Raw genomic sequence first — 23053 nt, 5'->3', positions numbered from 1 at the left:
GAGGGGGGGGATATGAACTGCTTATTGAAAGAGTTCAGTTTTGACAAGTGTCCAGAAGCCCTTTGGATCTTCATTGAAGAGGTAAGGGAAGAGGACGATGGCTGCTGTGACCGAGTCCTGTAAGGTTTAGAGAAAGCATTAAATAAAATAATGTATACAAAGATGATACATGTGATCTACATAACATGTGGAAAACCAATACCAATTGTATATACCTTTGTGTTTCTCCTCGTCAGTATACCTGCAGACACACAGACAAAAAAAGTGAGCACATGAAAGTGGACAGTTGCAAAGCAGGGTCTATATCTATGGGCTAGTTGTAATACAGTAGTTTGGTCATTCTAGGGCAGGGATCATCAACTAGATTCAGCTGCAGACCAATTTTTTCTTGAGTGGATGGTCAGGGGGCTGGAACATATTTACAAATATTTCACAAAACAGATGTAATCATTTCAAACCTTGCATACATTTGTATATGAACGTATATCTCTTGTGCATGGGAATTCTTCGGAACTGACTTCCATTATTAAAATAACTTGAAGCCGATTTGCTCGTGTTTTTAGTCTTTTATGTCCAACAATAAAACAATTATATATTGTACTTTATTTTGCTCAGAAAATTTGGGGGGCCAAATAAAATCACCCACTGGTCAAATTCGGGACAAGGGCCGCCAGTTGGAGAAACGTGCTCTAGGGGGATTCTGGTGCTAAATGAGTACTTCACAGTATCCGCTTTTTCAAAATGTTCATCTTCAACTCTCATTCCATGCTGTGGCCCCCAAACATCCACGCTGTAAACCACAATTTATCAAATTTAATCAATTACTTTTCAAAAAAAATTGAAAATACATAATAAAATGTCCAAACCATGAAGAAGCCCAACCAGTTTCCCTCCCCAGAGCAATCCCCAAATCCCTCAAGTTTTGACAACTTAAAATGGAGCATTTCAGAATCCCTAATACAGCAGATCGGGGCTGACTGGTCTACAATCTCTCTACCATGGAGGGTTTTCCATTCAACAGCACCAGTCAGGCCACCATGAGGGCAAAGTCAAAGAGGAGGATATACTGGACAGAAACTGCCTGTCCGCCCCCACCACAAACACACACACAGGAGAAGTGAGAGAGAAGCATATCTTGAATGTATGTTTATGGTGATATGCAACAAACCATGAAAAGGATAATACATTCAAACAAGCAAGCGATGCTCAAAATTGAGCATGTGGGCATGTGTGTGTGCAGTGTTGTATGATTGCGAGTCTGAGACCATGCTAATGCAGGCTGTATCACAACCGGTCGTGATTGGGAGTCCCATAGGGCGGCACACAATTGGCCCAGCGTCGTCCGGGTTTGGCCGGGGTACGCCGTCATTGTAAATAAGAATTGGTTCTTAACTGACTTGCCTAGTTAAATAAAGGTTAAATAAAATAAAAAATGGGTATTCTAACTCCGGATACAGAGTTCACACTGTTGACAGAATTTGTCACAGTAAACCGTGTACTTCGTAGTGCTCCATTGCCTAACATGGAGTCAGGTCAAAAAAAGAACTGTGCATTATAATACATTTTCAGTGTCTAAATTGGTATATTACAGCAAGAATTTATAGGGAGGACTTTCTAAAAAAATTGTTTGGCAAAGGTACTGATACAGTACATATGAATAATAATACAGTCCTGATGTTAAGTGGCACCCAAAATAATAACACAACATTCGTGGTTCACCACTGCAGCTCCTGGTTCAGTAGGCATCACTATAATTGATGGAGTGGACTACAGCATACATGAAACACGTCATCTCTGCATACTTAATTGCTTATATAGGTTAAAATGAAACAAACATTTCCGTCTTTGCAATCTCTTAACCATAACTTACTTTAGCTACAGTACTGGCTGACATAGTTCTGCGTGTCTATGAAATTAACCTACGTCCAAGGAGATAAAGTACACTACGTAGCAGCAATACCTCCGTAAAAAAAAAGCAGGTTCTCATTTTTATCAAATATATAAAATCCTATCACGTCTGTCATGATGTTCTAGAGCAATATCATTAAAGCTAAGAGAGTAAGACCACGTGTTCTAAAACATGAAATCATGTTTCCTGGCATTTTCAAATATATTCCAAAATACACCCCATATTATGGGCAAAAATACATTTTAGTCAAATATCACTGTCTGTGTGTCTCTCCTCTGTACCAGGCTCCTCCTGCAGTTCTCCTACTCAGCCAGAGCTGCGCTCACCAGACTGCTACACTGGAGCCATGGTCTGACTCCTGCATGCAGTCATGCTAACAAATAGCTACTTGATTCTCCTTCACCTTGGCTTCCCTGATCATCTCCTCTAAAGTTCTCATGAAAATAAGTAGGTTGTGGTTTTTTAACCCTAAAGCTGCTAGACAGACGTGATTATCGTCTTGTTCTCACATTACTGGTTCAACATTGTTACAATATCTCCATACTATTACTTATACTACTAAGGGCAATAATAAACATAGACAATAGTCTAAATGGGTAGCTACGGTAAGCTGCTGACAGGCTCAGATAAAGGAGCATCATCAACTACGGTCCACAGGGTTTGTTAACAAAGGTATTACTGTATAAGCTACGTGTGTAAGAGGGCCTGCCTTATAGAACGTAAGCGTACACATAAGAATTCTATCAAAGTGTTATTCAGTAAGAGGGACTGAGTTCAGAGTGCAGTAGAGCCAGTGTGTTTTTGAGTCGTTGTACCGTACGTTGAGAAAAGAGAGAGTCTGACAACGTAACATCAGCATCCATCCGTGTGGATGACACTGTAAGACTGTCCAGGGCTATAAGCAGGAGTCCCAGTGGAGCTGCAGGTCTGAACTGTCCAGAAAGTCTGCTGAGAAGACGCTGGGGGGCGTGTGGGGGCCCAGGGGACCCAGTGGGGCGAGCCCTGCAATCTCGTTGCTCGCCCCTCCCATGGTGATATCCAGCCAATCCATGCTGTCCAGGGCATGGTCTCCGAAGTCCAGGCCAGGGGGGTTGGCCGTGTAGCCCGACAGCTCATAGGTGTCCATGGGCGAAGATGTGTGGTCCAGGATGCTGGGTGTGCTCAGCATTTGACTGTGAAGGTCGTCAATCAGGGTCAGGGGCCCGCCAGGCTCTACCCCCAGGAGGGGTTTGCCCGTGGTGCTCTCCAGGAAGTCCTCCAGACGTCCACTTCCTGTGTTGCTTACGTCCTGGTCAACGGTGGCTGGCGCCTGCAGCTCCTCCTCCTCCCCTGGGCCCGGCTTGGGGGTCTCGGGTTCGGGAGGGGTAGGGGGCGAGAAGTGGAGTTGCAGCTGGAGAGGGGAGGGGGCCTGAGAGTGGGAAGGGGAAGGGGTGTTGGGGCGCAATCGCGCCAGGGAAGGGTCGGGCGCTGGTTTGAAGGTGGCTGAGATTTCTGGGAGAGGAGGAGAGAGAAGAAATGTCAACCAGTAGGAGACAAATATTGAATCAGGAAACCAGGAGGAGCTCTCCTTCTCTATCGGCATTCAACACTCACCTCCTGTCTGAATGAGGATGTCGAAGAGGTCGTCCATATGCTGGGTGGATCCATTATCCTGGGAGCAAGACACAGGGAGAATAGTAAAACGTGACACAGCCACTGAGTTGAGAGGTGAATACAGAAGAGCAAGAGTCTCGGCATGGTTGTCCATAATGAGACCTCTGAGACACAAACATAGAAACAGAGAGACAACCAGGCGGCGTGGGTTACCTTGTCATCCGGTGGGTTAGGGGAGGGCGTCTGTTTGGGAGAAGGAGGGCTGAACAGGGGTTCATGGTCAAGACCTGGACTCAAATCCTCCTGATGGAAATACAACAATGTTCTCATGTCTTAAAAATGTATACTGTTAACTTGTCCCTTTAGAGAACTGCAACTACAGTACAAGTTTTAACAAGTTCACAATTACCGTTTGAGCTGGAGGAGAGGGGGAGGCGTCTTTTTCAGAAGGGGAGGAGTCATCATTGGGGAAGAAAGGCTGGAGATTGGGTGGGGCAGAGAAGGAGAGTGCGACCCCTGGGGAGTGATTGGTTGACACCTGCAGCCCCACCTTCTGTCCCTAAGCAAAATAAATCTTAATTAGCTGAGATTCAAATGAGCTGAAAGCTTCATTCTGAGTTTAAAACATAAATCACAAAGATGAGGAATATCATTACAGTAATTACCAGAATAATAATCACTATTACATTAGTTATCAGCTCTTATATATCAAGGATGCTATCAGTGTATTACAGGGTTTACATCATTAATTCACATAACACAGACGATTATTGGAGTCACCGGGGCAATTCTGAATGACTCTCTCACTTAATGGGACATTAGCAACAAGCCAGTCACCACCATAATTGAGGCTCCATTGACCGCTGTTCAACGGACATCCTACATGTCAGGCTTTTGGAACCTTTCCCTTACCTTTCTGGTTGGCTGTTCCACGAGGCCTGGTTGAGTTTTCGGTTTTGATTGGGTGTCACTGCTGGACAACTGAAGAGGGGATTGGCTGGGCAGCTTGGTGGGAGTTGACTGCAGTCTCTGGTTAGACCAAGGAGAGAAAAGGCGTGAGAACGAAAAGTAAGCAGCACAAGGAGTCCCTAAACAAAAACATTAGGTTTGAGTGAAAGAGGGATTTAAATGTTTGCCTGCAGTATGATGCGATTGGTTGCTTTGCCCTGTGGAGTGCCTTGTGGCGTTTCACTCCCTTGGCTCTCGGCACAGTGATTGGTCAGTGCGATGAGGAAATGGTTGCCGTTGCTGTCTGTCACCAGGGTAGGTGTGGAGTGTGTCTTGAGGAGATCCAAGGGGAAGGAAGTGGTGGAGCGCGACTGCTGATTGAGGAACATCTGAGACACCTGGAAGAGACCAAAGGCAATAGTCTGTTAGAGACAAAACACAAGGTGACACACTGACTATTTTGACTGGGATCACATTTGTTTTGCCGTCACTGTCTGCAGCTCTTGTTGTGACTAGCCGTTGAGTTGTTTTGACTGCCACTGACCTGTTGTGACTTCAGCTGTTGTTGTGCCTGCAATATCTGCTGATGTTGATGTTTTGAATGTAACAGCTGTTGGTTCTTTGATTGTATCTGCTGTTGTTGTTGGGACAGCAGCTGTTGCTGCTGCTTGAGCTGTTGCTTGTGGGACTTCTTCTTCCTCTGCTGTGAGCGGTGTTTCTGCAGATTCTGCTGGTTCTGCTGTAGGAGCAGCTGCTGCAGGGCCTGCTGTTGTGCCAGCTGCAGCGCGTTGATCTGCTGCATCTGCTGGAGTTTCAGCTGCTCCAGCTGCGACCGCTGCTGCGCCTGGATCTGCTCCAGCTGCACCTGCTGAGGTGGGGCTTCCAAGGACGGCTCCACAGCCTCTTCCACATCCCCGACCTCCTGCTTGATGGTCATCTTGGTGACCTCCATGTGGCACTGGGAAGGGGTCGGGGAGCGGGCAATGGGGCAAAATGTGGAGGGGATGCTGGGGATGTCTGGGGGCTCTTCCTTCACCCTGACAAGGCCCAGGGGTTCTGGGGGGGCGTCCCGGCCCCCTCTATTGCCCTGTTCCAGCTGGACGCGCAGGGTCTCCACCAGCCGCTGTTTCTGCCTTAGCATGCACGTCAGCTCCTCGATCTGCTTGTCCTTCTCCTGCAGCATCTGGTCCTTGTTCACAGACGGGGGTGCTACTTGCAGGCGTTTCTGCAGAGCAGCCATGGAGAACTGGCAGGCTGTTGGGGCCGAGCCACTCAACTCCTCTTTGATAGTGCCAAGGTGCTGGGGGGAGGGATGGAGGCTTAGCTGGGTGAGGGGAGAGCTTACCTATTTGGAAAGAGAAAAGTAGTCTCAAGATTCAAACTATAAAACCTGATTTCTGGGCACTATAAAAACATATATTTTTTTTAAAGTAAGGACACATCTGATATAGAAAGGAGACCTACCATCTCCCCAAATGAGTCTCCATTACAGCTCGTCTCGTCTGGGCTCATCCCAGCTAGTGAGCGGTCCGAGGGGGCAGGAGAGACAGGCGGGGAGGAGCTAGTGCTGCCGAAGTGCATGATCTGCTGTGGAGCAGAGGTCATGAACGGGAAGGTTGCCAAGGTTACCACACCTGCATCTCCTGATTGGTGGACCACAGAGGACAGGGCCTGGTGTTGGGAAAGTTGCTGTTGTTGTAGTAGTAGTAGTTGTTGTTGTGTTGGGTGGTTGGTTTTGGGAGCTCCGGCCCCAGACCCTGTGGCACCCCCTGCTGTTGTAGTTGTTGCACTACCACCACCACGACTGTTCTGCTGAGCCTGGTAGTTCCTCAACCGCTCGATGAGGTCATTCTTGGTGCCTGATACAGGCAAGCTCCGCAGTTTGAGCTCATGCTTCAGTTCAGCCACCTGGAGGACAAAAGAAGGTGTCAGAATGTGAAATGTTTAGACACAGTTGGTTTTGTCAACAGTCAACTCTTGATAAATGCAACGGCTTTTACTGACCTTCAGGTCGTCCAGGTTAGAAGGCAAAGAACCTGGTGTGGCCCCTCCCACATGTGTGACATTCTGCCGGCTTGGTGCACTTTGACTGGAGGAGGATGTCGAGGGGGCGGGTACGGCCGGAGAAGGAGAGGGGCCATTGGTGGGAGGTGGTTGATCTGTTAGTGGTCTGGAGAGAAAAAACATGAGTCAAAACGATGATAGGATAGGATACAGGCTGTAGTTGATGAGTATGTGAAGCAATTGTATACACACACGCGCAAACACACACTCACTCACTTGGGCGGTGCAGGAAGGATGGTGTGGTAGTTGTAGTGTTGCTGCTGCTGGTTGATGATCTGCAGCTGGAGGAAGAGCTGCTGCTGGTGGAGGATCTTGGCGTAGGTGGAGTCCAGCTGAGGGGGCGGCTCGTGGTCGGCCTTCTGGTCCGGGGGGATGTACTGGTGGTACTTCAGCTTTCTCACCTTGGGCTTGTTGTCCTTGGGCTTCTTGGATCGCTGAGGGGGGCGCTCTGAGGTGGGCTTTGGCTGGGACTGCAGGGGGAAAGATCATTGAGACGTAGTGGATTAAACACTGGACTAGTCTACTGTTAACAACAGAAGTAATGCTAAACTAATAATACAAATACAATGGGCTTTGGTACAATACTCATAATTAGCCGTGACAGCTGCCACTAACCTTGATCAGTGCAGGGGCGGCTCTCAGAACTGCTGTCCCATTGCTCAACTTCACTGGTTGGCAGGGCCCATAGAAGGGAGGAAGAGGAGGGGGTGGCGGAGGAACCTGAGTGAGAAACTGTGTGGGGGTGCTGTTGCAAGCTAGGGCGTCGTGGGGAGAGGGCAGAGGGGCGTGGCCCAGCGGAGACTCCTGACCAATGGGCTGATCAGGAGAGAGAGTATCACTACTGTCCTCATCAAAGGAGGATATCTCCCCAGCAACCTTGGGGAAGTCTGTCTCTGAGGGAGAGAAAGAGGGATGAAGAGAAGAAAGAACAAAAGAGTGAAAAGAGAGAAGGGGGAAAAAAGAGGGAAATAAATAGTGAGAAAGTAGAATAATGAGCCACCATCGTTGTTGTGATGTAGTGTGAGAGAGCCATGTAAAAAAAAGCCAGGCTTTGTGTCAACATTAGCCATGTCAGTCAGTTAATCAGTCAGTCAGCATCAACAGAGGTTCCTGCAGTGGCAGCAGGAGGAGATGGAGGCCTGCTGGGCCCGGGGCTTTATCGTCACATTGTATATGGCTGGTACATCCCCACGCCTTTGACAAAGACCATTATGGATCTTTTATTTACTGACGGCAGGCAGTTGGAGCGCTCAGCGAGCACCGTTGGCTATTAATTTCCCATCAGTGGGAGATGATGAATAACCAATATGGGGTTTGATTCATTCTCTTCCTGAACCAATCATTTGATGGCTTCCCCTTTGCACCGCCGTGTGTGTGTGTGTTTGTGTTTGTGTGGCTGAGAGTGTGGAAAGCAGCACAGGTTTAGGTCATGTGCTTGTTCTGTGTGGATATAACTGCCTGTAATTTGATTGTTGTTATTAAGAACCACCGACAGCAGGGGCAATCCCCTGAGATTGAACCATGCTGGAACCTGACGCTCAGACATGTTTACGTTCATCTTCACAGCAATCAATCCAGTTTCTATCATCTCATTTATCTCTCGGTTTAACAGCACAGTAGAGACTACCTGTTATGCGAACATACATTTCCTTTACATTTAATCCAGCCAAGTCATGTCTTGATGCGTGCACAAACACAGCCACACACCAACACGCAAACTGACACTCTCACATTTTATAGTGTTGTGTGAAATTGAAATCAACATGTTTCTGTGATCCATGAATGCACAAATGCGAACAAACATTTGTATGATTAATATAATTTGCGCCCATGAGGGGCCCGCAGTGGGGAGGTTGGCAATGAGGTTGGCCCCTGCTCATCAGACAGTCATGAATTTACGGTATGTGTGTAAATACATATCTAAGGTTAACAATGATATCTCCATGCTTGGCAGCAGCTTTGAAGCATCTGAAGGCAGGCAAGGCCCTTCTAGATGGGCATGGTGGGAGAATGCCAACTTGAACATCAATATACTCATTTTGGCTGGAGGACATGGCCAGGAGGGACAAGCAGAGGTTCTCCCGTTTTAACACACATACAGTGCATTCACAGTGTATTCGGAAAGTACTCAGACGCTTGACTTTTTCCACATTTTGTTACGTTACAGCCGTATTCTAAAATCTCATCAATGTACACACAACACCCCAAACTGACAAAGTGAAAACAGGTTTTTAGATATGTTTGCAAATGTATTAAACTTAAACAGAAATACCTTATTCCATAAGTATTCAGATCCTTTGCTATGAGAATCGAAATTGAGCTCAGGTGCATCCTGTTTCCATTGATCATCCCTTTTGATTGCAGTCCACCTGTGATAAATTCAATTGATTGGACATGATTTGGAAAGGCCCACACCTATCTATATAAGGTCCCACAGTTGACAGTGCATGTCACAGCAAAAACCAAGGCATGAGGACGAAGGAATTGTCCGTAGAGCTCAGAGACAGGATTGTGTCGGTACAGATCTGGGTAAGGGTACCAAAATATTTCTGGTCCCTAAAAACACAGTGGCCTCCATCATTCTTAAATGGAAGAAGTTTGGAATCACCAAGACAGCTGGCCGCCCGGCCAAACTGAGCAATCGGGGGAGAAGGGCCTTGGTCAGGGAGGTGACCAAGTACCCAATAGTTACTCTGACAGAGCTCCAGAGTTCCTCTGTGGAGATGGGATAACTTTCCAGAAGGACAACCATCTCTGCAGCACTCCACCATCAGGCCATTATGTTAGAGTGGCCAGACAGAAGCCACTCCTCAGTAAAAGGCACATGACAGTCCACTTGGAGTTTGCCAAAAGGTACCTAGACTCTCAGACCATGAAAAACAAGGTTCTCTGGTCTGATGAAACCAAGATTGAACTCTTTGGCCTGAATGTCAAGCGTCATGTCTGGAAGAAACCTGGCACCATCCTTAAGGTGAAGCATAGTGGTGGCAGCATCATGCTGTGGGTATGTTTTTCAGCGGCAGGGATTGGGAGACGAGTCAAGATTGAGGGAAAGATTAACAGAGCAAAGTACAGAGAGATCCTTGATGAAAACCTGCTCCAGAGCACTCAGGACCTCAGACTGGGGTGAAGGTTCACCTTCCAACAGGACAACGATCCTAAGCACACAGCCAAGACAACGCAGGAGTGGCTTTGGGACAAGTCTCTGAATGTCCTTGAGCGGCACAGCCAGAGCCCGGACTTGAACCCGATTGAACATCTCTGGAGAAACCTGAAAATAGCTGTGCAGCGAAGCTCCCCATCCAACCTGACAGAGCTTGAGAGGATCTGCAGAGAAGAATAGGAGAAACTCCCCAAATACAGGAGTGCCAAGCTTGCAGCATTATACACAAGAAGACTTGAGGCTGTAATCGCTGCCAAAGGTGCTTCAACAAAGTACTGAGTAAAGGGTCTGAATACTTATATAAATGTGATATTGCAGTTTTTTATTTTGAATAAATTAGCAAACATTTCTAAAAACCTGTTTTTGCTTTGTCATTATGGGGTATTGTGTGTAGATTGAGGGGGGGAAAACTATTGAATCCATTTTAGCTGTAACGTAACAAAATGTCAAGGGGTCTGAATACTTTCTGAATGTACTGTACATACACACACATACACTGAGACACACACAGATGTACAGTATTAATGTGACTGGGTCCGATGTGAGCAGAGTTCATATGAGATTTTATTCAGTACCTGTTCTTGACGACCTTCATATAGAGTTTCACTGGGTGGACTATTTTTGCTTATTCAGCAGATGTTCACATCACGCTAGTGAGCAAATTTGTGAATTGTGGCAATTGGAAACATGGGGCTTGTGGAATGGTGGACTTCTTACAAGAACCTGTTTGATGCTGTTGAAATGATAGAATAGTGTAGTGATCATCATGAGAGCTCATTTGCTAGTGTGGCTACATAATATGGAGTGGTACTGTGTCTGCTTGATGCTGCTGCTTTAGTTACCTACGATGGCCTGTTTGATGCTGCTGCTGCTTTAGTTACCTACGATGGCCTGTTTGATGCTGCTGCTGCTGCTTTAGTTACCTACGATGGCCTGTTTGATGCTGCTGCTGCTTTAGTTACCTACGATGGCCTGTTTGATGCTGCTGCTGCTTTAGTTACCTACGATGGCCTGTTTGATGCTGCTGCTGCTGCTGCTTTAGTTACCTACGATGGCCTGTTTGATGCTGCTGCTGCTGCTGCTTTAGTTACCTACGATGGCCTGTTTGATGCTGCTGCTGCTGCTGCTTTAGTTACCTACGATGGCCTGTTTGATGCTGCTGCTGCTGCTGCTTTAGTTACCTACGATGGCCTGTTTGATGCTGCTGCTGCTGCTTTAGTTACCTACGATGGCCTGTTTGATGCTGCTGCTGCTTTAGTTACCTACGATGGCCTGTTTGATGCTGCTGCTGCTGCTTTAGTTACCTACGATGGCCTGTTTGATGCTGCTGCTTTAGTTACCTACGATGGCCTGTTTGATGCTGCTGCTTTAGTTACCTACGATGGCCTGTTTGATGCTGCTGCTTTAGTTACCTACGATGGCCTGTTTGATGCTGCTGCTTTAGTTACCTACGATGGCCTGTTTGATGCTGCTGCTTTAGTTACCTACGATGGCCTGTTTGATGCTGCTGCTTTAGTTACCTACGATGGCCTGTTTGATGCTGCTGCTTTAGTTACCTACGATGGCCTGTTTGATGCTGCTGCTTTAGTTACCTACGATGGCCTGTTTGATGCTGCTGCTTTAGTTACCTACGATGGCCTGTTTGATGCTGCTGCTGCTGCTTTAGTTACCTACGATGGCCTGTTTGATGCTGCTGCTGCTTTAGTTACCTACGATGGCCTGTTTGATGCTGCTGCTGCTTTAGTTACCTACGATGGCCTGTTTGATGCTGCTGCTGCTTTAGTTACCTACGATGGCCTGTTTGATGCTGCTGCTGCTTTAGTTACCTACGATGGCCTGTTTGATGCTGCTGCTGCTTTAGTTACCTACGATGGCCTGTTTGATGCTGCTGCTGCTTTAGTTACCTACGATGGCCTGTTTGATGCTGCTGCTGCTTTAGTTACCTACGATGGCCTGTTTGATGCTGCTGCTGCTTTAGTTACCTATGATGGCCTGTTTGATGCTGCTGCTGCTTTAGTTACCTATGATGGCCTGTTTGATGCTGCTGCTGCTTTAGTTACCTACGATGGCCTGTTTGATGCTGCTGCTGCTTTAGTTACCTATGATGGCCTGTTTGATGCTGCTGCTTTAGTTACCTATGATGGCCTGTTTGATGCTGCTGCTTTAGTTACCTATGATGGCCTGTTTGATGCTGCTGCTTTAGTTACCTATGATGGCCTGTTTGATGCTACTGTGTACAGGCAGGATGTTCTTGTGAATGAGCTCCATGGGGCCGGGCCGGTGGGAGATCTTGTCGTTGAGGTTGTCAGCCAGACGGGCCCTCTTCAGCTGCAGTTGTTTGGCCTGGAGGGAGGGTTCCGCCGACGTCTCTGAACACACAGCACACAGCGGGTTAGCCAGCCAACAACCATCAGGCACGTGATCTTTATCAGGGAACCAGGAAATCAAAGCTGTGAGTTTCAACGTCAATGCTTATGTAATGATGCAGATACGAAGTTACAAGCACACAGCACAGCTACCAGTTATGGCACTCAATATCAGCTAATGGAATGGAAGAGCAAACAATTGTGGGAATTTATTTTGTAGCCTACATTTTTCAGGTGCAGCACCCTCTGGCTCAGGGAGGGGGCGCTGTCTGAGAAACTCACCCTCCAGAATGTGCATCCTGACCAGCTCCGACCTCTCCGGCCGACTTCGGATCTTCCTCTTTAGGTAGTCTTCAGTCTGGGAGAGGGGAGAAGAGGAAGAGAAAAGAGGAAGAGAGAAGGGGAGAAATGATTCACTTTTTAACCAGTTCACCGTTGAGGGTCAGTTTAAAAGTGTTCATCTGACAGACACCACAAAGAGTGAGAGGAGTATGAAGAGAAACTCACCCGCGCTCGCTCTAAACTTCGTCTCTGTTCGTGGAAGGCAGCTGGACTTTTCAGCGCTGGAGAGAGAGAGAGGACATTAACAGGGCAAAGTGTATGTTCATGCTGATGTTTAAAAAAACAAGTGGCTAGAAACGCATGTCCTCATGTACCAGGCAATGACATCATAATGTACACTGCTCCAAAAAATAAAGGGAACACTTAAACAACCCATCCTAGATCTGAATGAAAGAAATAATCTTATTAAATACTTTTTTCTTTACATAGTTGAATGTGCTGACAACAAAATCACACAAAAATAATCAATGGAAATCCAATTTATCAACCCATGGAGGTCTGGATTTGGAGTCACACTCAAAATTAAAGTGGAAAACCACAAGACAGGCTGATCCAACTTTGATGTAATGTCCTTAAAACAAGTCAAAATGAGGCTCAGTAGTGTGTGTGGCCTCCACGTGCCTGTATGACCTCCCTACAACACCTGGGCATGCTCCAGATGAGGTGGCGGATGGTCTCCTGAGGGATCTCCTCCCAGACCTGGACTAAAGCATCCGCCAACTCCTGGACAGTCTGTGGTGCAACGTGGCGTTGGTGGATGGAGCGAGACATGATGTCCCAGATGTGCTCAATTGGATTCAGGTCTGGGGAACGGGCGGGCCAGTCCATAGCATCAATGCCATCCTCTTGCAGGAACTGCTGACACACTCCAGCCACATGAGGTCTAGCATTGTCTTGCATTAGGAGGAACCCAGGGCCAACCGCACCAGCATATGGTCTCACAAGGGGTCTGAGGATCTCATCTCGGTACCTAATGGCAGTCAGGCTACCTCTGGCGAGCACATGGAGGGCTGTGTGGCCCCCCAGAGAAATGCCACCCCACACCATGACTGACCCACCGCCAAACCGGTCATGCTGGAGGATGTTGCAGGCAGCAGAACGTTCTCCATGGCGTCTCCAGACTCTGTCACGTCTGTCACGTGCTCAGTGTGAACCTGCTTTCATCTGTGAAGAGCACAGGGCACCAGTGGCGAATTTGCCAATCTTGGTGTTCTCTGGTAAATGCCAAACGTCCTGCACGGTGTTGGGCTGTAAGCACAACCCCCACCTGTGGATGTCGGGCCCTCATACCACCCTCATGGAGTCTGTTTCTGACCGTTTGAGCAGACACATGCACATTTGTGGCCTGCTGGAGGTCATTTTGCTGGGCTCTGGCAGTGCTTCTCCTGCTCCTCCTTGCACAAAGGCTGAGGTAGCGGTCCTGCTGCTGGGTTGTTGCCCTCCTACGGCCTCCTCCACGTCTCCTGATGTACTGGCCCGTCTCCTGGTAGCGCCTCCATGCTCTGGACACTACGCTGACAGACACAGCAAACCTTCTTGCCACAGCTCACATTGATGTGCCATCCTGGATGAGCTGCACTACCTGAGTCACTTGTGTGGGTTGTAGACTCCGTCTCATGCTACCACTAGAGTGAAAGCACCGCCAGCATTCAAAAGTGACCAAAACATCAGCCAGGAAGCATAGGAACTGAGAAGTGGTCTGTGGTCCCCACCTGCAGAACCACTCCTTTATTGGGGGTGTCTTGCTAATTGCCTATAATTTCCACCTGTTGTTTATTCCATTTGCACAACAGCATGTGCAATTTATTGTCAATCAGTGCTGCTTCCTAAGTGGACAGTTTGATTTCACAGAAGTGTGATTGACTTGGAGTTACATTGTGTTGTTTAAGTGTTCCCTTTATTTTTTTGAGCAGTGTACTTTACATTTTACACTTGAGTACTCAAAACCAATAGCATATCAGTATGCCTCTAGTCATTCATGAGTCAAATAGCAGGTTTCCATTTTCATGGTCTGACAGTCACAAGGTGGGAATGGAATGGAGACATCAACGGGTTTTCCCTGAATGTGATTTTCCACTGTTTGATAATTACTCCAGCCACTACATATTGCTTCCCGGTCTATAGAATAATGCATGTATTGTATATTGAGCTATCATATAGGTACCTGCAGTACCTTGTTTCTGTGGGGAGAAGTGACAAGTAACCTGCTTCTGCAGTCAGAGCAGACAAGAGACAGCGATAAATAGAGTGCTAGCTAGATTGTCAGTAACACATTAGCTCTCCCTCCCTCATCTCCCTCCCTCCAATGCATAGTCTGTGTTCTGACCGGGCGGGTCAGGTCAGTTGGCCCCAGGTCAGCCTCATAGTACCAGTACAAGCCTCAGTTCACCCCGTTGAGCATGGGCACATCACTGTTGCCCCCACACCCCTAGGACTCTACCCCTGTGCCCCCTAGCCTCCTGGATGGGTACATGACCTCCTTGGGCGGTGCGGTTCCAGCGTGCCTGTCTGTCAGTGAGGAGAGAGGAGCGGGAGGGCGATGAGGTCAGAGCCAAAAGCCCCATTTATCTGCGTGAGCGCCCGCATCACCGGCCTCCAACCCACTCGCTGCTGACACACTGCCCTGCTGTTAGGGTACAAGAGGGACTGCTACGTAGCAGTTATAACATGTAACGGCCCTGCTACGCTACAGCCATCTCAAACGTTTGTTTACAGTGCCTTGCGAAAGTATTCGGCCCCCTTGAACTTTGACCTTTTGCCACATTTCAGGCTTCAAACATAAAGATATAAAACAAATTTTTTGTGAAGAATCATCAACAAGTGGGACACAATTATGAAGTGGAACGAAATTTATTGGATATTTCAAACTTTTTTAACAAATAAAAAACAGAAAAATTGGCCGTGCAAAATTATTCAGCCCCTTTACTTTCAGTGCAGCAAACTCTCTCCAGAAGTTCAGTGAGGATCTCTGAATGATCCAATGTTGACCTAAATGACTAATGATGATAAATAAAATCCACCTGTGTGTAATCAAGTCTCCGTATAAATGCACCTGCTCTGTGATAGTCTCAGAGGTCCGTTTAAAGCGCAGAGAGCATCATGAAGAACAAGGAACACACCAGGCAGGTCCGAGATACTGTTGTGGAGAAGTTTAAAGCCGGATTTGGATACAAAAAGATTTCCCAAGCTTTAAACATCCCAAGGAGCACTGTGCAAGCGATAATATTGAAATCGAAGGAGTATCAGACCACTGCAAATCTACGAAGACCCGGCCGCCCCTCTAAACTTTCAGCTCATACAAGAAGAAGACTGATCAGAGATGCAGCCAAGAGGCCCATGATCACTCTGGATGAACTGCAGAGATCTACAGCTGAGGTGGGAGACTCTGTCCATAGGACAACAATCAGTCGTATACTGCACAAATCTGGCCTTTATGGAAGAGTGGCAAGAAGAAAGCCATTTCTTAAAGATATACATAAAAAGTGTCGTTTAAAGTTTGCCACTAGCCACCTGGGAGACACACCAAACATGTGGAAGAAGGTGCTCTGGTCAGATGAAACCAAAATCGAACTTTTTGGCAACAATGCAAAACGTTATGTTTGGCGTAAAAGCAACACAGCTCATCACCCTGAACACACCATCCCCACTGTCAAACATGGTGGTGGCAGCATCATGGTTTGGGCCTGCTTTTCTTCAGCAGGGGCAGGGAAGATGGTTCAAATTGATGGGAAGATGGATGGAGCCAAATACAGGACCATTCTGGAAGAAAACCTGATGGAGTCTGCAAAAGACCTGAGACTGGGACGGAGATTTGTCTTCCAACAAGACAATGATCCAAAACATAAAGCAAAATCTACAATGGAATGGTTCACAAATAAACATATCCAGGTGTTAGAACGGCCAAGTCAAAGTCCAGACCTGAATCCAATCGAGAATCTGTGGAAAGAACTGAAAACTGCTGTTCACAAACGCTCTCCATCCAACCTCACTGAGCTCGAGCTGTTTTGCAAGGAAGAATGGGCAAAAATGTCAGTCTCTCGATGTGCAAAACTGATAGAAACATACCCCAAGCGACTTACAGCTGTAATCGCAGCAAAAGGTGGCACTACAAAGTATTAACTTAAGGGGGCTGAATAATTTTGCACGGCCAATTTTTCAGTTTTTTATTTGTTAAAAAAGTTTGAAATATCCAATAAATTTCGTTCCACTTCATGATTGTGTCCCACTTGTTGTTGATTCTTCACAAAAAAATACAGTTTTATATCTTTATGTTTGAAGCCTGAAATGTGGCAAAAGGTCGAAAAGTTCAAGGGGGCCGAATACTTTCGCAAGGCACTGTATTCTTCCTCGGGGGTTGATTTGAAAATCAAACTATTGTAATGGAAGGGGCCGGCTCTCGGGGGCTGTGGGTGTTTAAGTGAGAAAGACACAGAGGAGAGCCAACCAGTAAAAAGCACAGCCCACTTTATTATCGAGGCATTGTGCTGACAACATCAAAGAGCCATTCCAGGATCTGAAATCAGGAGGACTTTGAGAGTTAGGTGTTATCCTGAGTAGTTTACATCTGGTTGAAGTCTGTTGTTGTGTTTTTATTGTGGAGTTGAACGTGTTAATCTGATGCTGGGTGTTGGTCTGTGCAACTACCTGTACATGAACCCCACTTTCACTCTCTTTTTTCACTTCCTGTCTGGCTTCCTCCCCGGCTTCCTCCCCTTACTTCTAGTCACAACACCCATTATGTAACCAAGACGTATGGACTAAACAAAATGACCCTCATTACACCTTCTAATTGAATTTAATGAAAGATAATAAAACAATAATTGCTGTTGCTCTCATATTCTCATAGCATAGCACCCTAATCTTCATTAATTAGGTATTCATTGTTGAAAGGGTTTCCTGAACCTTCCTTCACCAACTAATCAACCAACATGACTGCGAAATATATATCTGGCCTCTTGAGCAAAACACTGTACATCCTGACCACTCGCCACTGAAGAAATGTACATGGTGAAAGAATTCTTCTCAGTCCTTCCCTGCGCTCCTAAATGGACTGACTGTGTCTGTATCTGTGGCTAAGCTTATGAACATCATGGACCGTGATGTATTTATGCATGCAGAATAACGAGTCACCTAAGTGCATCTGTGAGCGCGAGGAAGAGTGTTTCATGCATGATGGTGTGTGGATCACGTCTTCTCTGCAGTTTTACTAGAAGCAGCACGCGATGTCTTAAAGTGGATATAAATAACATGTAAGGTAGGATATCACCAGGCCTGCTTATTATAGCCCAGGTTCACTCAGTGTGACACAAACACACCCTTACACCACAGCCGGCTAACCACGCATGCAGTCGCACAAATACTGTTAAATGATTCCAACCATGAGAAACAGTCATGATTGTTATTTAATTCAATACATGGTATGTGATATCACTAGCTAAAACAGCCATCTAATAAAAACAATCAACCGTCATTAAACTGCCCAAAATGGACAATAAAGTATCTGTTCTATTTTAAAGGTCATTTTGATTCCTGTAATTGAAGGCTTGACAATACGTTTCACTGTTATCTTGAATTAGACAAATGCTTCAAATTGCAAAAATCTAAATGTCTCTCCACAGAGACATGTGTGTGCGTCCTGAATATGCTTCACTGTTTTCTAGGTTAGAGCGTATACGCTATGGAAAATCCCATTATCTTGACTTAGTAATTCATTTTCATACACTCGTAACAATGTGCGTAAGCAAACATATGACTGTTAGCCAACGTCCTAGAATGTTATGTTATCCACCCAACAGTGCACATTCAGGCTAATGTTTGTCTGGACAAAGAGCCAATTGGCTCATACAAAAGTATGTGGACACTCCTTCAAATTAGTGGACTATTTCAGCCACAAGCGTCAGCTGGACTCTGGAGCAGTGGAAATGCGTTCTCTGGCGTGATGAATCACACTTCACCATCTGGCAGTCCGACGGACTAATCTGGGTTTGGTGGATGCCAGGAGAACGCAACCTGCCCCAATGCATAGTGCCAACTGTAACGTTTGGTGGAGGAGGAATAATGGTCTGGGGCTGTTTTTCATGGTTCGGGCTAGGTCCCTTAGTTTCAGTGAAGGGAAATGTTAACGCTATAGCATACAGTGACATTCTAGCCGATTCTGTGCTTCCAACTTTGTGGCAATGGTTTGGGGAAGGCCCTTTCCTGTTTCAGCATGACAATGCCCCCATGCACAAAGAGTTCCATACAGAAATGGTTTGTCGAGATCGGTGTGGAAGAACTTGACTGGCTTGCACAGCAGGTGTCCACATACTTTTGTTCATGTAGTGTACGTATCTCTGAGGTGGTGAGTAGAAAATGTTGCAGGCCTCCGACTGAACCAGTCCTCCGGTCAGCAGTGATCAGAGGAGCCTGACACTGAGCATCACCCCTACAGTTAACCCTCATTTAGCGCTTCTCTTTTTCTGTGGTTCAAACAAAAACATAGCTTTTACATGAGACCACTTCCTCACTGCTCTCTGATTGGATGGAGTGGTGCCACCCTGGGATTGCATAAGACAGAGACTGGTGTCCCAAATGGCACCCTATTCCATACAAAGTGCACTACACCAAAAATGTAAGAGGGAATGAGAGGAAAGAGAAGTGGCTGTCTGCACACACAGTACCAGCAAGGAGGACCTATTTTGAAGTGATACTCAGACCTAGAGGTTAAATATGTATTCAGGAGGGAAGCGAGAGGACGAGGGGGAGCGAAGGAAATAGTCAGGAGACATGATGACTCACCTGCCGTAAGGTGGTCATTTAGCAGACCAATGCCTTTCCTGTGACTGCTACTCTTTCCCTCTCCTGTCCTCTGCCATCTCCTCGCACCCTCTCCTCTACTGTCCTCTGCCATCTCCTCGCAGCCTCTCCTCTACTGTTCTCTGCCATCTCCTCACAGCCTCTCCTCTCCTGTCCTCTGCCATCTCCTCACAGCCTCTCCTCTACTGTTCTCTGCCATCTCCTCGCACCCTCTCCTCTCCTGTTCTCTGCCATCTCCTCGCACCCTCTCCTCTACTGTTCTCTGCCACCTCCTCGCACCCTCTCCTCTACTGTTCTCTGCCACCTCCTCGCACCCTCTCCCCTACTGTTCCCTGCCATCTCCTCGCACCCTCTCCTCTCCTATTCTCTGCCATCTCCTCGCACCCTCTCCTCTACTGTTCTCTGCCACCTCCTCACACCCTCTCCTCTACTGTTCTCTGCCATCTCCTCACAGCCTCTCCTATCCTCTGCCATCTCCTCACAGCCTCTCCTCTACTGTTCTCTGCCATCGCCTCACACCCTCTCCCTCTACTGTTCCTCTGCCATCGCCTCGCACCCTCTCCCCTACTGTTCCCTGCCATCTCCTCGCACCCTCTCCTCTACTGTTCCCTGCCATCTCCTCGCACCCTCTCCTCTCCTGTTCTCTGCCACCTCCTCGCACCCTCTCCTCTCCTGTTCCCTGCCATCTCCTCGCACCCTCTCCTCTACTGTTCTCTGCCACCTCCTCACACCCTCTCCTCTCCTGTTCCCTGCCATCTCCTCGCACCCTCTCCTCTACTGTTCTCTGCCATCGCCTCGCACCCTCTCCCCTACTGTTCCCTGCCATCGCCTCGCACCCTCTCCTCTACTGTTCTCTGCCATCTCCTCGCACCCTCTCCCCTACTGTTCCCTGCCATCTCCTCGCACCCTCTCCTCTCCTGTTCCCTGCCATCTCCTCGCACCCTCTCCTCTACTGTTCCCTGCCATCTCCTCGCACCCTCTCCTCTACTGTTCCCTGCCATCTCCTCGCACCCTCTCCTCTACTGTTCCCTGCCATCGCCTCGCACCCTCTCCCCTACTGTTCCCTGCCATCTCCTCGCACCCTCTCCCCTACTGTTCTCTGCCATCGCCTCGCACCCTCTCCCCTACTGTTCCCTGCCATCTCCTCGCACCCTCTCCCCTACTGTTCCCTGCCATCTCCTCGCACCCTCTCCCCTACTGTTCTCTGCCATCTCCACACACCGTCTCCTCTCCTATTCTCTGCCATCTCCACACACCGTCTCCTCTCCTATTCTCTGCCATCTCCACACACCGTCTCCTCTCCTATTCTCTGCCATCTCCTCACACCGTCTCCTATTCTCTGCCATCTCCTCACACCGTCTCCTATTCTCTGCCATCTCCTCACACCGTCTCCTATTCTCTGCCATCTCCTCACACCGTCTCCTATTCTCTGCCATCTCCTCACACCGTCTCCTATTCTCTGCCATCTCCTCACACCGTCTCCTATTCTCTGCCATCTCCTCACACCCTCTCCTCTACTGTTCTGTGCCATCTCCTCACAGCCGCTCCTCTCCTATTCTATTCTCTGCCATCTCCTCACAGCGTCTCCTATTCTCTGCCATCTCCTCACACCCTCTCCTCTACTGTTCTGTGCCATCTCCTCACAGCCTCTCCTCTCCTATTCTATTCTGTGCCATCTCCTCACAGCCTCTCCTCTGCCATCTCCTCACACCCTCTCCTCTACTGTTCTGTGCCATCTCCTCACAGCCTCTCCTCTGCCATCTCCTCACACCCTCTCCTCTACTGTTCTGTGCCATCTCCTCATACCCTCTGCACTCTCTCCAAAATCCTCCCTCTCTTATGTTGAATGAGACCCTGGCCTTGTTGCTTAGTCTGGCCCCATGCAGACTGGGGTTCTCTTCTGATCAACGTAAGAAAGGAGAAGTAAACATAAAAGAGAAGCAGCAATAGCAGATATAATAAGGTTGAGCAATACATCCCAACAAAGCTGCTACTGTGACTGTCTAACACTGTTGCATTTTAGCCACTCGGAAAGCACAGTAAAGAAATATTCTAACGTATCAAGGCTGTTAGTAGTAGAAGGAAATGCGAGCCTTTTTTGTGTCGGCCGCACATTGAATTCAATCCCGCTGCACACAACACTGTGTGCCGTTTCACTTGTTACCAGCAAAGGTTCATGAAGAGTGCCCAGGGGTGGAAGACTCAAATGACTACTCTAGCCAAGTCTGACAACCACTACACACATCGGTCTGAACAGAGTGTGACTAAATTCAACGGCACCCTTTGTCTCAACATTACTATAAGGAGTAGATTTCAATTGGTATCTTCTCTAATACTCCAAAAGCATGGAGAATAGGCATTGTTAAATACTTGTCTAAACGCTAAGGTAGTCTGTGTCAAACCATAAGACCTTCCCCTTGTGTGGTTCTTTACAGAACAAGAAAAATGTGAGCAATTTATAATAGTGTTATATCGTGTAATACTAGGCAGTGTACTGTAAATATGAACAACTTGCAATGCATAGAGAGTAACGTTAGTACATGTGCATTTCCTTTACTGGGCCAAATAGGGTTTTGAAAGTGAACAGAGAAAGCGTTCTATTGGCGTTTCAAAACCCTGACTGAGGAGGATCATGCATCCTCAATGAATGAAATGCCAAAGAAAAACATGTCTGCTACTGGTTTATTACTCATTAACCCAATCAGATTAAACCCATTCATGTCCATAACGGATATGTATCACTTCCTTTGGTACACTTGTTCTCTGAGCTTACTGATGGAGATTTTTTACCGGCCAAAGCATTTGTCTACAATATGAGGTTTTGATATTGTTCTATATTTAGCCTTTGGACACATGGGGTTAGTGTCTTGTTCAAATGATCAGATCTTAATTTTTGGTACTGTATATAGAGTGCCCTCCGTAATTATTGGGACAGTGAAGCATGTTTTCTTATTTTGACTCTATACTCCAGCACTTTGGATTTGAAACGATACAATGACTATACGGTTAAAGTGCAGACTGTCAACTTTCATTTGAGGAGATTTTCATCCATAAATAGGGTGAACTTGAGAAATTACAGCACTTTTTGGACCTGAAAATAGCTGTGCAGCGACGCTCCCCATCCAACCTGACTGAGCTTGAGAGGCTCTGCAAAGAAGAAAATGGGAGAAACTCCCCAAATACAGGTGTGCCAAGCGTGTAGCGTCAAACCCAAGAAGACCCGAGGCTGTAATCACTGCCAAAGGCGCTTCAACTAAGTACTGAGTAAAGGGTCTGAATAGTTATGTAAATTAGATATTTCCGTTTTTTATTTTGAATAAATTGGGGTGTTGTGTAGATTGATGAGGGAAACAATTGTTTTAATCCATTTTATAAAAAGGCTGTAACGTAACAAAATGTGGAAACAGTCAAGGGGTCTGAATACTTTCCGAATGCACTGTATATGTGGACATCTGCTCGTCAAAAATCTCATTCCAAAATCATGGGCATTAATATGGAGTTGGTCCCCCCTTTGCTGCTGTAACAGGCTCCACTCTTCTGGGAAGGCTTTCCACTAGATGTTGGAACATTGCTGCGGGGACTTGCTTCCATTCAGCTACAAGAGCATTAGTGAGGTCTTGTGGCTGATGTTGGGTGATTAGGCATGGCTCGCAGTCAGCATTCCAATTCATCCCAAAGGTGTTTGATGGGGTTGAAGTCAGGGGCTCTGTGCAGGCCAGTCAAGTTCTTCCACACCGATCTCGACAAACCATTTCTTTATGGACCTCGCTTTATGCATGGGGGCATTGTCATGCTGAAACAGGAAAGGGTCTTCCCCAAACTGTTGCCAAAAAGTTGGAAGCACAGAATCGTCTAGAATGTCATTGTATGCTG

General features: G+C 47.1%; 1 protein-coding gene across 12 annotated transcripts in view; it reads right to left on the bottom strand.

Annotated features, from left to right (window-relative positions):
- Nucleotides 1-546: 546 nt before the first annotated feature.
- Nucleotides 547-23053, bottom strand: part of LOC106601250 (myocardin-related transcription factor A) — a 51454-nt gene continuing 28947 nt past the window's right edge. For 8 of the 12 annotated variants that reach the window (XM_014193309.2, XM_014193308.2, XM_045715134.1 and 5 more), the window contains 14 exons: nt 12551-12606; nt 12326-12401; nt 11885-12100; nt 7130-7407; nt 6731-6984; nt 6455-6620; nt 5915-6358; nt 4995-5795; nt 4639-4848; nt 4415-4531; nt 3912-4061; nt 3716-3805; nt 3503-3560; nt 547-3400 (listed from right to left, as the gene is read on the bottom strand). In XM_014193309.2, coding sequence (XP_014048784.2) covers nt 2805-3400; nt 3503-3560; nt 3716-3805; nt 3912-4061; nt 4415-4531; nt 4639-4848; nt 4995-5795; nt 5915-6358; nt 6455-6620; nt 6731-6984; nt 7130-7407; nt 11885-12100; nt 12326-12401; nt 12551-12606 — 3512 coding nt within the window. In that variant the 3' untranslated portion in view covers nt 547-2804. The remainder of the gene's footprint in view (nt 3401-3502; nt 3561-3715; nt 3806-3911; nt 4062-4414; nt 4532-4638; nt 4849-4994; nt 5796-5914; nt 6359-6454; nt 6621-6730; nt 6985-7129; nt 7408-11884; nt 12101-12325; nt 12402-12550; nt 12607-23053) is intronic. The other 4 variants (XM_045715137.1, XM_014193307.2, XM_045715139.1 and 1 more) reach the window with 1 other exon arrangement.

This window comes from Salmo salar, chromosome ssa03 (genome assembly GCF_905237065.1).
Source record: "Salmo salar chromosome ssa03, Ssal_v3.1, whole genome shotgun sequence".
In the NCBI taxonomy this organism is placed as follows: domain Eukaryota; kingdom Metazoa; phylum Chordata; class Actinopteri; order Salmoniformes; family Salmonidae; genus Salmo; species Salmo salar.
This window is presented reverse-complemented; position numbering and strand designations above follow the sequence as displayed.